This window comes from Amia ocellicauda, chromosome 17 (genome assembly GCF_036373705.1).
Source record: "Amia ocellicauda isolate fAmiCal2 chromosome 17, fAmiCal2.hap1, whole genome shotgun sequence".
Lineage (NCBI taxonomy): Eukaryota > Metazoa > Chordata > Actinopteri > Amiiformes > Amiidae > Amia > Amia ocellicauda.
The window spans coordinates 10,059,022-10,074,595 of record NC_089866.1 but is presented as its reverse complement, the minus strand read 5'-3'; the positions used below and the strand labels follow the sequence as shown (position 1 = coordinate 10,074,595).

Genomic DNA, 15,574 nt, shown 5'->3' with positions numbered 1-15,574 from the left:
AAACGTTGCACGAATGGAGTGTCAGAGTTGATTGACACTTCTTTAAAGACCGTCTGACGTCACCGCGGCTCATTTCCATAATGCTGGGCAGGGTGAGTGCCACGTTGCTGCAGCCCGTACGCGCCACTGGAGGCTTGCGAGCATTAGGAGTTCAGTCCCCGGCAAGTGCTGTGCATGTGCATGTGCATGTATGTGTGTGTGTGCGCAGAGCGCAGCCTGGGCGAGGAGATCCGTGTAGAAGAATAGGCAGGAAGGAATAAAATCACAGCCATCTCACAGAGCCACCCTGGAGTGAACATGCTGACCGATATGATTGTGGAGGAAGAATTCGAGATCAAGGAGGAGGAACCGTGGTACGACCACCAGGATCTGGAACATGGTAAGGATCGGGAGGCATTTAAACTTGAAGGGATGCTGCAGCAAGACCGAGCTAACGGTGCACCGGTCTCGCCCATATCCAGATCTCCACAGTGAGGAGACCATGGTGCCGAGTCCCGAGGTTGCTCTTTTGCAAAGCTATTGTGTTATTTTATCGTTGCACTACTGATGGAAGTATTGTTTGTGCTAGCTTTTATATGGTCTAGTTGTATTTGCCCCAGGTAAATGTACGGGAACAAATGATTTTCCTCCAGTGAAGCATCCATAATAAAAAAAACAATGTAACATTTTATTTTTCTTCATAACATTTAAAACGTTTCCGGAACGCTTCTGAAATGATTGTCATCCCGCATTAATACGCGAATCTTAAGATTTCAGTTTGTCTCCCAACGGGACAGCATCCCATCACAAAAAATATAGGATATCCGATTCGTGTAATACGACATCTGAGCAGGTTGTGAAATACATTTGCACCAATGCATGCTCCTACTTACAAGACTTCGGCACCGGGGTGTCACACAATGTGCTGTAGGACATTGGGGAAGACAATCAACACTGAGCTGCGTTGGTTGAATGTATGCAAAGCCATTACTGTTGTGGATTTGGGCCACTTTGAAAACGACATTTCTCATAAACTAACAGCTTCCTTTCCACAATATACGCTAATCGGGTGACGAAGCCAAGTGTTGTCTGCCTTAACCGCAATTAAAAAATGTTTTAACGAAACTATAATGGTCGATTATAGCTACATGAAAGTAGTACTCTTTGTTTGACCATTCCATGTAGTTCTATATTAAAGATAAACCAAACCACATTTAGACTCATTTCATCCATCAAATGGACTGTTGCAGTAATACAGGTTTCCTTCAGTGTAATTGCAATTAAAGGGGGACATTATAACAAATACAATATTTGCAAGGTAGTGATTGCTTATAATAACTGAAGGGTGAAACCGTTACAAACACTAGCCGTAATTGCATTAAATATTTGCAATCCATAGTAAAACATTGCATCATTGCCTCAGGGGAACAAAAACAAATCTTCGAGTTTAGTGCAGTCACAACTCGAATGTAAAACTTAGTTTGCTTAAACACAGCGGTTTCCTTAACAATTTCCACACTTGTTTAGATAAAATCAACCTATTGCACAAAAACACAATATGCGTGGTACAAAGTATTGCTAGTTTCTTGAGTAGATTGTTACATTGACTTGAAGTCTGTACGTATGATGTACACGATTTGAGTTCAACTTGCAGTCTCTCTTTTTAATTTAGTTGCAGAGTAGACCGCAAGTAAACCAGTGAAGAGAGGTCCAGGAAGTCTTAATTTAGGTCATGCTGATATCGTGCATATAACCGCAGCAGGCACAATGATGTTGGATAAGGCAAAGAAAATCATTGGAGAGAGACAATCTTAGTACACAACAAGTTCTTCTAAAATAACAAAACAAAAAAAATGAGACCGGTATAACCTCTATAAACTATTTTAACGTCTACAGCCTATGCTTTCAGCCTCCAGTGTTTTGCTATTCTTAAGTACTTAATTATCAAGACATGTGACGTCAGCACCAGAAACTGAGGCGCAACAGGTATCCATAGTGACCAATCTCTCCTCATTTCATTCTTGGTCTTTTAATGCACTCTAGGTGTGAAAAACATTGGATACAATTCAAAAGTAGTAGCAGCCTCTGGGCATTTTAGACCAGGCACACAGCTGGCTAGGTATAAAATAATCTCTACTGTATCAGGTTGTGAACTTCACATTTGTTGTATTGCCCCCCCAGCAAACATGTGTTTTCCTGCCGGTTACTGTATATTTTGCCTGCATGCTTTGAAAACCTGCTCTGTGATGCATGTCTGATAGTGAAACTCGCAGTGCATCAGTGTGATAAATTATTCTGTTAGGGAGAGGAATTCTGAAAATGCAGTTTTTCTCCAGGCGAGAGGAGCAAAATCATTTTGAAACACGAGGATGAATAAAGCCATTCAGGAATGGGGGTGGGAGGGTTTATGTTTTGGGAAGGGAAAAGGTTTCAGTAAGCAACCTCATAAGACCATCAACATGCCACACTTACAGAGACTGCCTCCTGACACTGTCAGTTATGCTTCAGTGACAAAGTGACAAATTTCCCTAAGTGTGTATATCTATCTATGATGGATCTGAATGGCAATAACCTTAGCTTTCCTTGCCAGTGGGTGCTGTATTCTAAAGTCAGATATGTAAGAACAGATGCCTTCACTCCACACTGCTCTCTCCAGCAGCTCCAAGCTGGGGTGAAAGCACGATGATCTTTGTCCTCCTAGAAGCTGACATCTGTAATACCCATCTGCAATGTCTAAGTGCATCTTTTAGTATTTTTAGCTATGAAATCATCCTCGTTTGTTAGTCTAGCTAGTGTGGAAGTGTTATTTGGAAAGGTAAGGGGTATCATTAATGCAGTTTTGCAGCCATGCCGTTCTGGGAAATAAGCCTGTGGTTAGTGCAATAAGTGATTGGTGAAATGCCTTGTGTGTGTTATATTGTAGGGCCAATCGGTTTTTCTGCAGACTCTGCGCTTCTCGGATAAGCTCACTTCATATGATGTTGGCTCGCATTTGGTCTCCTTGAAGGCTGAGAGCTGGGGTGTTTGCTTGTCTTTGCTCTGAACTTGATTACAGGTTCAGGACATGGAAAAAAATAAAATTAAAACTAAACAAAATCCTGCAATATGCATTATTGCCCAGACAACAGCAACTTTCTGCCAAGGTCGTAAAACCTTGTAAATAACTTGTCTGCCGTTTTAAAAGTGCCTTTTGATAGAGGCTCTTAATTTTCTTAAATAATTCAACCCCAAGTTCAGCTATATTTAGCTCATACCATATGCTAAGATTGCAGTGGGGTTTCTGACCCCCCATGAAGTGCGAGTGATGTTGAGTCTATCAGTAATTAGCCATTAAGTCCTGGAGTGTGAAAAGACAGATCTGTGGGATGCTGTGTTGGTAAATTTGAGCATTTCCTAATGCATTCTGACTGTTCATCCCTTAATCTCAAATAACATAGTTTGTAAAAGAAATAAGTTAATTTAAGTTTGGGGGGGTAAATTCCTATTGGAAGTTTTTATGTATTTTAAATTAACTAATTTAATACAGATGTCACTGTATTACCCCCTTCCCTCAAAACCAGAGATTTACAGTACACAGTGATATAGATTGTTTTCTCAAAATTTAATTAATAGCCTAGTGGCTGAAGTATGCATCCAAGGCTTTCTGAGAAGCACAGGCCTGGGAACTGTATATGCTTCTCTTGGTAAGAGAGAGTGGTGTTGTGGTGCATTGCTGTATGTTCCCCAGTCCCTCACTGCCCTCTCTCTTTGTTGCTCCCGTGTAACAGACCTGCACCTCGCCGCCGAGCTGGGGAAGACCTTATTGGACCGCAACCGTGAGCTGGAGGAGGGCCTTCAGCAGATGTATTCCACCAATCAAGAGCAGCTGCAAGAGATCGAGGTAAAAACAATGGAGAGAGAGAGAGAGAGAGAGGCTTGCCTTAAATGTTGTCCTTGCAATCTTGGATGTGTTGCCAGGAGATTCTCAGAAGCTGGAAGAAAATGAATACAGCTTAAAAGATCAGTCAATAAGGCAATAATTGAAGTTCTCCACATATGAATTGGCAATGCGCGTCTCCCAACAATACATCACTGGTCAATTATTTTATTTAAATACTGTCAGTTGTGCATCCTGAGCTCTGAGCACAACAATGCCTCTGACAGAGACAGGAACATGGGCTTTCCCAAGTGACTTCCCTCCTTTCTCCCCTGTGAAGCCACCACCTCACGCATCACTTCCTGTCCTGCACCATGATTTCTATATCCAGCAGAAGGTCACTGTGGTATTCAGCTGCTTAAGACAGTTTGAGAAGCTCTTGGATGTCTCCTCGTTTCAATATACACTGTTTTAAGATGGAATACACACACGCACACCCCTGCTGGTAGGAGGTGAGCGCTAAATTCCACCTCTCCTTTAGCTTCTGTCGTCACTAGCCTGAGAAAGCAGAGTAAAAAAGCATTGACCTTGAGAGCAACCATGTTTCAGCTTCATCATCCTCATCATATCATATCTGTCTGCTTGTCACCCCACAACCCAGCCAAGTTGATGACCTTTTCCCAAATGCAGGTAGAAAGGGCATGATAAAGAGGTAGCGGATTCCACATTTGCTTTTGTTTCTTTAAAATCTCACATTCCTTAGCCACGTTTTATTTATTTTTATTGATGAGCTTTGTTTCTCAGCAGCTGAACTGACCTGCTCTGGGGCCTCCTCTTCCCACTTCTCACCTCAAAAACATCTTCCTCCAATCCCCATCAATGTTTTTGTTTTTCCTTTTCACTACTCCGGTCTCTCTGATCTGGGGAGGCCATTGGTTCTAATTTTAATAGGATACAACAATAATGGTCTTTCCACTCTTCTGTAAAAAATTACATTTCATTAATCCATCTCAATAACTAATCCTGTGGGGCTGGCAGGTAATTGGGTTGATAGCTGCAGGATCCTCAATAATTCAGCAGTGTGAATAATGATTGTCAGGGCCTAGTCACTGCCAGTGCTGCCTTTCCCTGCTAATTCCCTTATCAATCCTGCTTCTCATCTCTTCTGATTAGCTCTCCTTGCCTGTGTCAGCAGTACATGTGCTTTGTTCTAGATGCAATAAATGTTACTTAGAATCTTGGAATCCACCGTGTATTCTGTTCCAGTTTGCCAATAAGTGTAATATACAGATAATAGTCCATAATTGCCCCGTTCAAGCCCTAGTCTTTGGATAAGCATATCTGCTAGCTTAATAGTTACACACACTCTACACTTACCATATTAAAATAAGTTTCCTGTGCTGCCAGTGTCCGCCATCAAGACCAGTACCTAAAGATTGAGATGTATTATAATTATTTGCAATCAAGAGGGAGCTTTAAAAAAAAAAAAAACACGATCTCCTCATCAGCCTTTGTCGATCCTTGCTGAATGAAGGCTTCCCCAAGAGGTTTCCACTCCTTTCGATCTTCAGAGTGTCTCTTCCAGGTTATACCAGCCAAGCTTCTGATCCCATCTTGTCATCTTCCATGTGTTCTTCTGGTCTAAATGTATGTGTGTGGTGCACAGGTTAAAAAATCAGAGTGGTTTAATAAAACAGACGACCATACCACTGCACAAACGGTCCGATGCACAGAAAGAGCCAGGGAACTCAAGTGTGGAACTCAAATTCATGCCAAGGTTCTCATGATCTGATCTGAGCAGTGGGGAATTATTGTGGGAGCAGGCCTTCCAGGTTGCAAAGCAGAGACAATTCCCCTCTCTTTGTTGTATGAGATCGGCTGTAATTAGAGTTTTGAATGGGAGGCGGCCTGCAGATATGAGCGTGTGCCCGATATCAGCTTCACACATTCAAAAGACCTCCCTGCCGTCTCGGGTGCGTTATTGTTGGTATTTGCAGCGCACGGTGGTGAGCCTTTGGCCCTGTGTTGGGACGGAACAGCAGTGCATTGTAATAGATAGGCAAATACCTGCCACTAAGCCAGCTTGAAGAGGACCAGGAATATAATACTCCCATTATGGAGTATTATTGCTGCAGCCAAGCCTGAATATGATCTTCTGCTCTTTCCAGAGGCACTTTGTTTGAGTTTAAGTGCTCCATTGAAGTTCCCAGAGTATAGGAATGGTTAGTATCCGATTTTCTCTCTCTCTGTCTCTCCCGCTTGCTCTCTGGGCAGCAGAGATCGACTACACTTGCATCTGACAGCTGTCTGTATCAGCACAGCCACCATCTGTGAGCGTCCGCACTGAACGCTGGCAAAGAGAGCAGCCAGTTTGCAGCCCTGTGTCTTGGCAGCACTGTGCCCTGTCCAGATGCACGTATTAACTATCCCCACAGCAATGGCTTCAACGCTTTGCCCTAAACCTATATTTGAAATGCATTTTTCACACTGTCAATTCTATATTCCAATAAGTCTGAAATAAAGACCATATACACAGTATATGTCCTCATTAAAGTACACCAAGATCTAATGCAAAATACAGTGTGATTGTTATAGCTGTGCTGTGTGCAGCAAGGTCAGAGCAGGAATGACTGCTATCTGTACAGAAGCTGGTGGTGCCAGCCAATTTGTGCAACAGTAGGTACAGGGAAAGTGATGAGGAGCAATGGCAGGAGGAGAGCAGTCCCTGGACTTTTCTTAGAGCTGCTTGGCATGGATTTCTGAAAAGTCCTTTATAGCTGTGGAGTGGCAGACGAAGGTTCACCATAAGCATGCAAGGTGGACGTTCACCCACACCTAAGCCACCGATAAGGTAGAAGTGGTTTACAGCCATTTCAAAGCAGGGCAGGCTGATATGCAAAGTGTGTGTGCTTTTACTACAACGGTTCAAAATCCACTGGCTATGATTCCAAGTGTAATAAAGCAATTGCGTTCGCCTAATGACGTAGGCCCGTGTGTGAAGATAAAGTAAACTCGAAAGCAAAGGAATTGAATGAGGGCTTTCATTCTCTCGGCCCCTTTGGTGAAGTGATGGTTGTGTCCGTGCCACGGAGGGACCCTGTGACACTGTGCCAGTCTCTGGTCTAATTGGGAGTGGCACATCAGTCTCCCCACTACTTTTCAAAGCAGCCTTCTGAATTAAACTGCGAGTGCTGGTGCCTTGTACCCATCAGTCTGGCTGTGTATTAGTTTTGTCGCTTTCATTCGCAGCATTATTATTATGGATTTTGTTTAGATAGTCTATTGTCTTGAAATGCCTGGAAGAAATCCACATTGCTAAGCTCTTTTTTTTTTTTTTTTTTTTTTACAACAAGAATTCAAATACCAGCCCACGTTTACCCTTTTCAAACGTGTCCTACCAATGGCACAGTTTGCGATGGATCGTGACCCTTGACCTTTGATACAGACGACCCGCAGTGAGAGAGACTGGAGCAGGCCATGTAGCAACATCTCCTAGAACCAATTGAGATAATGAGATAAGTGTTTGATGGTGTTTGATTAGAACAAAAGGCAGTGACGTATATTAGCTTTATAGGAATATTGAAATACTTTCTCTCTTTATCAAGGGTCGTTGTTACTGATAGGGGGCAGGTAAATTTCCACTCTGGACTACAGAACTGCCTGCTGATAATACTTTATGGCAGTGAACCTGTTACAAGGTGGAGCCTCTCATTCCACCTGCTCTGAAGCAGGCGGGGCCAGAACTATGCTCCTCCAGCCAGTGGGCCGTGCCGCTCACAGCACAATACACAGGAGAGAACCCGGGGAAGATCAGGTGTTAGTTGGGGGGATCTAACCTTATAGATGCAGTCGCTTCTGCAGCCACCAAGTGACCCAGCGCTATTTCTGAGGGTCTTTTAATCAACCAAAGAAAAAGGAAACCACCCGAGCATATCGCACACTAGTTCAGATGCATGTTTCTCCCTCCCCCCAGCCCAGCAAACAGCTGTGTGCAGGCCTGACAGTGCGCCATCCAAGTCGTGCACTTCGCGATCGCAGCTCGTCTTTGTTGGCAAAGAAGGCCACGCGCTAAACCCAGCTCAGCCAGGCCCTGCAACTGTCTCGCCGAGTAAGAAGCAGCCAGTCTGTAAACGGGGCCCCAGCCGTCCCTATCCCTCCCCCTCACTCTGCTGTACTTGAGGTGACCTTGAGCCTCCCCCTCCCCTCCCTCTCAACTCACGGAGGGCCTGAGGAAACGGCAGGCTGCACATAACTAGGTCACACTCAGCTACCTCAGCATTGTTTCCCTTGTGGAGAGAAGGGGACGTGGAGGGTGCTGTACTCTGCTGATTTTGTTTTGTATTTTGCCTGGAATGAAATGCTGGATGAGCACAGTGCTCGACTCTTCCACTACAAAGTTTTCACTCGGATCTGCTCTGACACCTGATTGTAAAGGGCCGCGCCCGCTTTGCCAGCTGATTCCAGAGATTTGCGTCTTTCTTGTGGGTCTCTGGGGTTCCCTATCATTTCAAGTTACATCTGTCACTCGTGGAGCTGAACTTTGTCCTTTCGCAGAGTTCGATTGTTAACCTGGCACACCTATCAGTAACCCTCCCTTCCCAGTCTCTCTCTCTCTCTCCTGTCCTCACTGTTACCTGTTGGGTGCTGCTTATTCTTCCACTAAAAATTTCTTCCTCTCAATCTCATGAGAAATAAAAAGCCAAATAAATAAATCCAATTAAATTAAAATCCAGCTGGGCTCCTGTAATTCTAGACATAAAATAAAATTAAAATGCAAGGTAACTGTAAAGTGTTCTAATGACTGATTAGAACACCCCCCCCCAGCTTATTGATGTGATTTACAGTGGAGTAAAAGTGTGCAGCTTGCAGGAGTTGGAACTGCAGGCAAGATAGATGGTTGCATATGTGAACTGACAGGTGTGCGTGAAGAGACCTGACTCGGCAGCACTGAAAAATCCAAGCTTCGCCGAGTGAGTGTGCGCATTGGGCTAATGAGGGAAGCAAATTTGCTGGGAGGATGTCCTGTGCTCCAGCCTAAACTTGCCCTTGCTCTGTGGATATGTTGGTCCTTCTTTACTTGACAGCCCAGACCTGGCCCTCAAGGCTCAGTGCTGCATTCATTTAGCTTAGTGTCTGGTCAGTCCATCGATCAATCGGCTTGTCTGCTTTAACCCCCCTCTCACTAACTCCCTCACTCTATTAGTCGGACAGCACTAACCCCCCTCTCTCGGTGTGCGTGCAGTATTGATGTCCTTCAGTGTACTTTGTCATTGTATAAACTAAACCCTCTCTTTCCACCCCCCCTCCATCCTTCTCTCTGTACTTCCCTCTCTCTCTTGCTGTCCTTTTCCCCCTTTCAGTACCTGTCAAAGCAGGTGGATCTCCTGAGGCAGATGAATGAACAGCACGCCAAGGTCTATGAGCAGCTAGATGTGACGGCTCGCGATCTGGAACTGACCAATCAGAGACTGGTCCTGGACAACCGTTCTTCACAGCAGAAAATTATGGGGTAGGAAGGGGAAGGGACCCACAGCCAGGACCCATGGGCTCCCCCAGTGACTAGGAACTGGGACAGGAGAGCAGAGGAAAGGGGGGGGGGCGCTATGATGGCAGCGGTGTTGTGAGTGGCGCTTGCTGCAGCATGTACATTGTGAAAAGCGTATCTCCACTATCTTGCACAGATATGAAAATGTGAACCATGTTTTGCATTGATTGCCTCTCTCTCCCTCCCCCACACTCCCCAGGCTGGCAGAGACGATCGACACCCTGCAGACACAGGTGGAGGACCTGCAGCGGCAGGTGGAGGAGCTGAAGGCGCCACGGAGGGAGGAGCGCACAGGCCGAGACCTGGCCGAGCAGCGGCGCTCCAGCACAGCCCAGAGCGTGTCCTGCCTCAAGGAGCTCTACGACATGCGCAAGTGAGTTCACCCAGTCCGGTCCTGCCCAGTCATCCCTCAAACCCCAGACCTCTGTGCTGAGCTGCCCCCCCCCTTTGTAGGATTGACCAGACGTTTGTCTGAGCACCTGGCTGCTGACTCGGAGCACAAGGACCTAATCTTCTGTGGATTTTTAATTCATAATCCTTCTCCACAACACATGAAGTCCTGTCACTGTGAGCTACAAAGCCCCTCACTATACTGCAGTGCCGTATAAAGCTGTAATCACGGTGTTTGAGAGTGAGGAGTGCGGGTCTTTCCCTGCCGTCCTCCGAGCAGAAGTGTTCCTCAATGCCTGAAAGAGAGAGGCTCTTCTGGGTCATAGCAGTATTCTAGTGCTGTCCAAGTAATCCATGCCACCTGCTGAAATGGCTGAGGGGAAACTGCACTGTGTTCTGATGCAGAGCACTGTGGGGAGGGACAGTTGACTTGCTGTCAGGATGATGCCTGAGACTTTCTCTCCCCTTCTCTCTCTCTGTACAGGTACTTTGTGTATGACCACGTGTTTGCGGAACGGATCGTTTCTGGGGGCGGGGAGCGCAGCGAGGCAGCGGAGGAGGAGAACGGGGCACTGCGGCGCTCGGTGGCGGCTCTGCAGGCCCAGCTGGGCACAGAGCGAGAGCGGCGGGAGGCAGCGGAGCAGGAGGCGGAGCTGATTGCACGGGAGAATAGCGAGCTGGAGCGGCGGCTGGAGGAGATGGAGGCGTGCCGGGGGCGGGTGCGGGAGCTGGAAGGCGACGTGGAGGAGCTGAGGCAAATCTGCCGCTCAGGGGCGGAGGCGGCTTTCGCCAGCCGCGTGGAGAAGCTGGTACCTGACTCGGTCTTTTTCTCCTTCCCGGAGCGTGAGCTGGAGCGGGTAGGGGAGGCGGTGGCCCCCGAGATCGAGGCAGAGTCCCCGGACAGCACCGCCAACCCCGAGTCAGAGAAGCGGTCTCTGAAACGCTGCAGCAGCGAGAGCGGGCTGAGGGGCGCCACCGCCGACGACATCCGCCGCGGCCACGAGCGCACCTGCATCCGCCGCGCTGAGGCCGTCAAGCAGAGGGGCATCTCGCTGCTCAACGAGGTGGACGCCCAGTACAGCGCCCTGCAGGTCAAGTATGAGGAGCTGCTGCGTCGCTGCCAGCTGGGCGAGGATGGACTCAGCCACAAGGCTGTGCAGACCGGCCGCCGGTCCTCCCGTGCAGGGCCTCCCCTCCCTTCTCCTTCTGGCTGCCCCCAGGGAGCCCATGATACCTCAGTCACCCCCGAGGGCCAGCAGCCTGAATACAAGGCCCTCTTCCAGGAGATCTTCACCTGCATCCAGAAAACCAAGGAGGACCTGAGTGAGAATCGCAACCGGGGCAAACTCAGCCCCAGCCAGCCGCAGTGATGCCTTGATGGAATTGGGGGTCTGTCTGTGGGGGTTTGGGGCTGGGCAGGCCAGTAGCAAAAAACAGTATTTTCCTAATTTTCTTTTTGCCCCTCAGGTTCAGAACTAGGACAGGTGCAGTAGTAATGGGGAAATACGGGTGGGGACAGTGTTCGCAGTTTGTTTCCTATTGTGCTAAACATTCTGGGAAAAAATGATGCGAGCGCTGCAGACCCTCGCACTGCTGGAGTTTTCCTCACCCCCTAGAGCTGTCTTCTACAGCGGGAAGGCCCTTCACCTCGCCTTCACCCACCAGCAATGAAGCACGTAGTCTCACAAAGCCATAACAGATCTGTAGAAAAGCGTTGCACATTGGCTGTAACTCTGTGACTCCTCTATGTTGCAATAACCTGATTTTGTTTTCTGAAAACAGGAAATTCAATGTTGCGTTTCCTGTTGTTTTTTTTTGTTTTTTTTATTTCCACAAAAGGAAACCTCTTCTTAAGTTCAGGTGCAGTTTGTTTTAACGCTTCCTTGAAGGTTTTCAATGGCAATGATTCTAAGTGGCTGGGAATACTGGCAATCTGTGTGTACACTGCCCTAGGTAGTATCTTGTGCTTCATATAAGACTGTTGAACAGGATAGACCAGTCTAGCAGATGGTTCCCAGGAAAAAGCTCTTGTTTCCCTACACTTAATAGCCATGCGATCTTAATATATTCTAATAACTACTTCTATTGCATGTAGGAGTTTAAACTATTTAGATAAGTGATTCATAATAGCATTTGAGGCTATTTAATTTCAATATGGGAAAAAAATGTAGTTAAAAGCACCATATATATTTGTTTTTAGTCTAAGGATTAAAATACATAATATGATTGTGTACAGCCACTGTCATGGGATGCAGATATTTTATTGTGCATTAACTTGAACGATACACATTGGTAACGTGATTTTTCCTGACACTGTTAAATTGGGCTCACCTATACTAGAGATGGTATAGCCATGTGTATATTGTATGTATATACAGCATAGGACCTAAACCCATTAGGAATTTTGTGGACAGTAGCAAAGTCAAACTCCAATCTACTTTGAAGATTTTATTGCAGTGATCCACCCAGAGTGTAAATTTTGGATGGGTTTTACTTCTAGCATGCTGTACCTAGTTCCTGCACTTCCACAAGCTTGTTCAACACAGTAGTTTTAGAAATTAAAGTAGCATGGAGGTGTGCAGTACAAGCAGAATTGAACTCCCATGTAGTCCATCTTGCTAGTTCAGAGGTCTAGTGGCAAAGTAAAAGGGTAAAATGGCAAGTAAAAATACTTACAGGTCAGTTTCTGAGTTGTTGTATCCCTCGTCTCCTTGGCAAAATATTCCGTCCAGGTTCCTGTTTTCTAAGGATATGGGAGGAGTCTGTCCTGCCAAAGGACCGAGCCTCTCGCACTCCGTCATTTGAGATAAGTGTCATACTGGCAATCCGAGCTGATGACCAGTGATACAAATTCCTAACTGAGAAGATATAAAAGAACAAGAAAAAAAAGTGGTCAATTCCAATATTGATATTAAATATATTTTGTGTATATATATATATATATATATATATATATATACACAAGAAACTGTCCGTGGGTGTTTTCCTGGCGATGTGTTTGACTGTAGTTCTCAAGAAATATTTAATCAAGACCTGGAATGCAATATTCAATGTTAAATCACACATGGAAGCTGACATTAAGTATTATTGACATTTGTTTCGTACAGTATCCATTTGACCTTTTCATATGGCCTTCACTCCGATAGGTATCATTTAGCTTCAATTGATTTGACCCCCAGTATCCGATGAACCCCCCTGTATCCGATTGACCTGAACTTACATATCACTGTACAGCTCTGCACTTTAGGCTGATACAGGGAGGGGGGGTTGTTTGATCTTGTTTTTGGGCACGGTGTCTAGTGCTTTCTGTGATGCTTGTTTTGATTTGAAACACTGTATTCCGATTGAAAATGTGAGTATTAATGTAGCTACTGGTCTAGTGAGCTCCAGCAGTATTATGACTGGATCAGTTTTTAAACACATGTATGTGTGTGTATATATATGTATGTATGTATGTATCTTTTGTTTTCTGTCTTTCAGCACAAGGTGTATTTGTACAGGTTTGAAATGTGAAAGTGAAGGTGGGATAGAGGAATAATTAATGAAAATTGCACTGGTTCCTTGGAACAACAACAAAATGCCTGTATTAAGTTGACAGTGACTTTGAGTCCCTGTAGTGTGATGTGATGCGAGTGTTGCTTTTCTTATGAACTGCCAAAAAAAGATCCTGGATCTTACGAACACACTGCACCTCCACTTTACATTTGAGTGGAGAACCACTGGCCTGTTTCCACTGCTGGCAAGAGCCCGGGCTCAATTAAAATGTTGCTCCACAAGTGTTGCTCTTACAGTACAAGTTACAAGGTGGTGGATCTCCATTGTGTAGAAGTGGGGATTGCGTTGGTAAAGAAAATGCTGCCGTCATGTTCGTAATTTGTAATGCGGGGGGGTCAAAATAGTTAATCTAGATCTAATATTTTAAAGGAAGAGAAATATAATACACAAGGTGTCTGAATTTCCCTCACCAACTTAAAAAAACAAAACGAAAAACATGCTAGGTCAAGGAAGCAACACATCACCTCACAGCTACACATCTCTGTAGTCACTGGATGGGCCACCTGCTTCAGAGCACATTCAGCTCAGTGTGTGCAAACGAAGAGTCAGAGTTGTATTAAATGGTGAAGAGGGTGAGGGGAGGGGATTGGTAATGAGGAGACTAAAGCCTCCCAGCTGAGCTTTGTCCAGAACCTGTACAGAGGATCCTCGCTCCACCCAATGCAGGGTGCTGAGGGAGACTGCTTTTGAATTGCGTGTTTCTTTTGTGTCTTCTTTGCACTGCTGCGTCTAATTAAGGTACTACAGTATTCAGATGTGAGTGGCATGTGGGGGTGGCAGCAGAGGCAGATTAAAGCTATGGAAATGCTGCACTCCCATTTGCCTGTTATTTGTCATTTCTCCTGCCTCCTGCTGCCTAATTTTGCCCCACCAATCTGGTGCTAGATGCTGGGGACGGTCACACACACACACACACACACACACAGTTCTCTGCTTTGGAGGCAGTTTAGCGTTGTCTGCTGGACTCTGGCTTGAAACACACACTCAACTGTAAAACAGTTGTGCTGCTTCGGGGAAAAGAGCCTGGCATTTGGACTCTTTTATGGCTTTTTTTTTTTTTTTTTTTGTCCGTTTGCCTCAAGCTTTGAAGTTCTAGTATGCGCACTAAAGCAAGGAGACTGGTGTAGGAAGAGGGGACTGGGGGAGATGTATTTTTAACATCAAAAACACCAAGGTGCACTTAATGCAAGAGCTTGCTGGGGCCTAAAGCTACAGACCGACACATGGCTGGGTGCCCACAGTACCTGGTGACTTCTGTAATACAGCCTGTGCTGAGAAGTACTGCAGTGGTGCCAGGGGGCATTTGTGTGCCTCTGGTACAGGCATGGCTGTCGGGTAAATCTTAAGCTGTATTATAGCTTAGTGTAACGTGACATTTTTGCTGTGCTCCTGGAATCAGGACTCGTGCATATTGGGGAAGAAAGGGCCTATGTATGGCAGAATGAAAACAGAAAAGTAGGATGTAACTCAAATACAGTGCTAAAGTTTGGATACCCCTGGTACTCATGGAAAGGCAGATGCCCATAATTGATCTTCCTCCCGAGGGAGGTGGTGAACGAGTCCAGGAGCCTTGGACCTTCACTGTTCGGCCTATCCAGCCTAATTGGGTTGGCCACAAGGGCTTCTCATACCCCAGCTCTTCAGGGTACAGAACGGGGAATGGGTTCCATTTCCCAGCAGCCACTGCATTTTCTACAGCTGTCTGTCCGGATGCACCAGCCCCATAATCTTTGTGTTTGCAGTTTTTTGTTTAGTTTTTTACCTTCAGGTTCCCGCCTTTGTGGTGGTCCTGGATCAGGGGAAAATGGCTTTGTAACAGTTATCTTATTTTTCTAAAGCAGAACTTGAAATTATTTTATTGCGAATTAAAACAATAAAATAGATGTTTTTTTTTCTTTTTGTTCTTTTGTAAGTACAGAGGCTTATGTATTTTTATTTTAGTAATTTAAATATTTAATTCAGAGTTTCCTTTTTTGTACTTTTTGGAATATAAAGTGGCTTATGTTTGTGTAAAGTTCTGTGAAGTTAATTTCACCTGAGAATAAGAAATACAAATAAAATACAGATATAACAAAGACAACAGGTGGCTTTAAATGAGACCATCTACAAAGTGATTATGAAAAGCTTTAAGGTTATTGTATTAGTATTACTAATTACTAATATAGGTTATTTTATGTCAAACAATCAATAAAGTAACTTGGGCAAGGTCGCAGCGAGTCTTTCATTTTGTGCAACCAAATACTGGTCCA

The 15,574-nt window shown here is 45.3% G+C and overlaps 1 protein-coding gene and 1 long non-coding RNA gene across 3 annotated transcripts; one reads left to right on the top strand and one right to left on the bottom strand.

Annotated features, from left to right (window-relative positions):
- The first annotated feature begins 86 nt into the window (after positions 1–86).
- Positions 87–14,137, top strand: LOC136712723 (cerebellar degeneration-related protein 2). The gene is made up of 5 exons (XM_066689452.1): positions 87–379; positions 3,747–3,859; positions 9,196–9,344; positions 9,580–9,753; positions 10,255–14,137. Exons 1-5 carry the CDS (start codon positions 298–300, stop codon positions 11,138–11,140), a joined length of 1,404 nt encoding a protein of 467 aa, XP_066545549.1. The 5' UTR covers positions 87–297; the 3' UTR covers positions 11,141–14,137.
- On the bottom strand, positions 3,854–6,037 carry LOC136712724 (uncharacterized). Of its 2 annotated transcripts, none has more exons than XR_010804875.1 (3): positions 5,213–6,037; positions 4,653–4,773; positions 3,854–3,950 (listed from the first exon to the last, which is right to left on the bottom strand). It is a non-coding gene; the product is annotated as an uncharacterized LOC136712724 (long non-coding RNA). The 2 variants fall into 2 exon arrangements; XR_010804876.1 differs by having other exon boundaries at positions 4,685–4,773.
- Positions 14,138–15,574: the final 1,437 nt, after the last annotated feature.

Coding starts and splice junctions, on each gene's coding strand:
- LOC136712723 (XM_066689452.1), top strand. CDS start 298: ATGCTGACCGATATGATTGTGGAGGAAGAATTCGAGATCAAGGAGGAG. Junction 9,345..9,579: donor TCACAGCAGAAAATTATGGG/GTAGGAAGGGGA, acceptor CACACTCCCCAG/GCTGGCAGAGACGATCGACA. Junction 9,754..10,254: donor GAGCTCTACGACATGCGCAA/GTGAGTTCACCC, acceptor CTCTCTGTACAG/GTACTTTGTGTATGACCACG.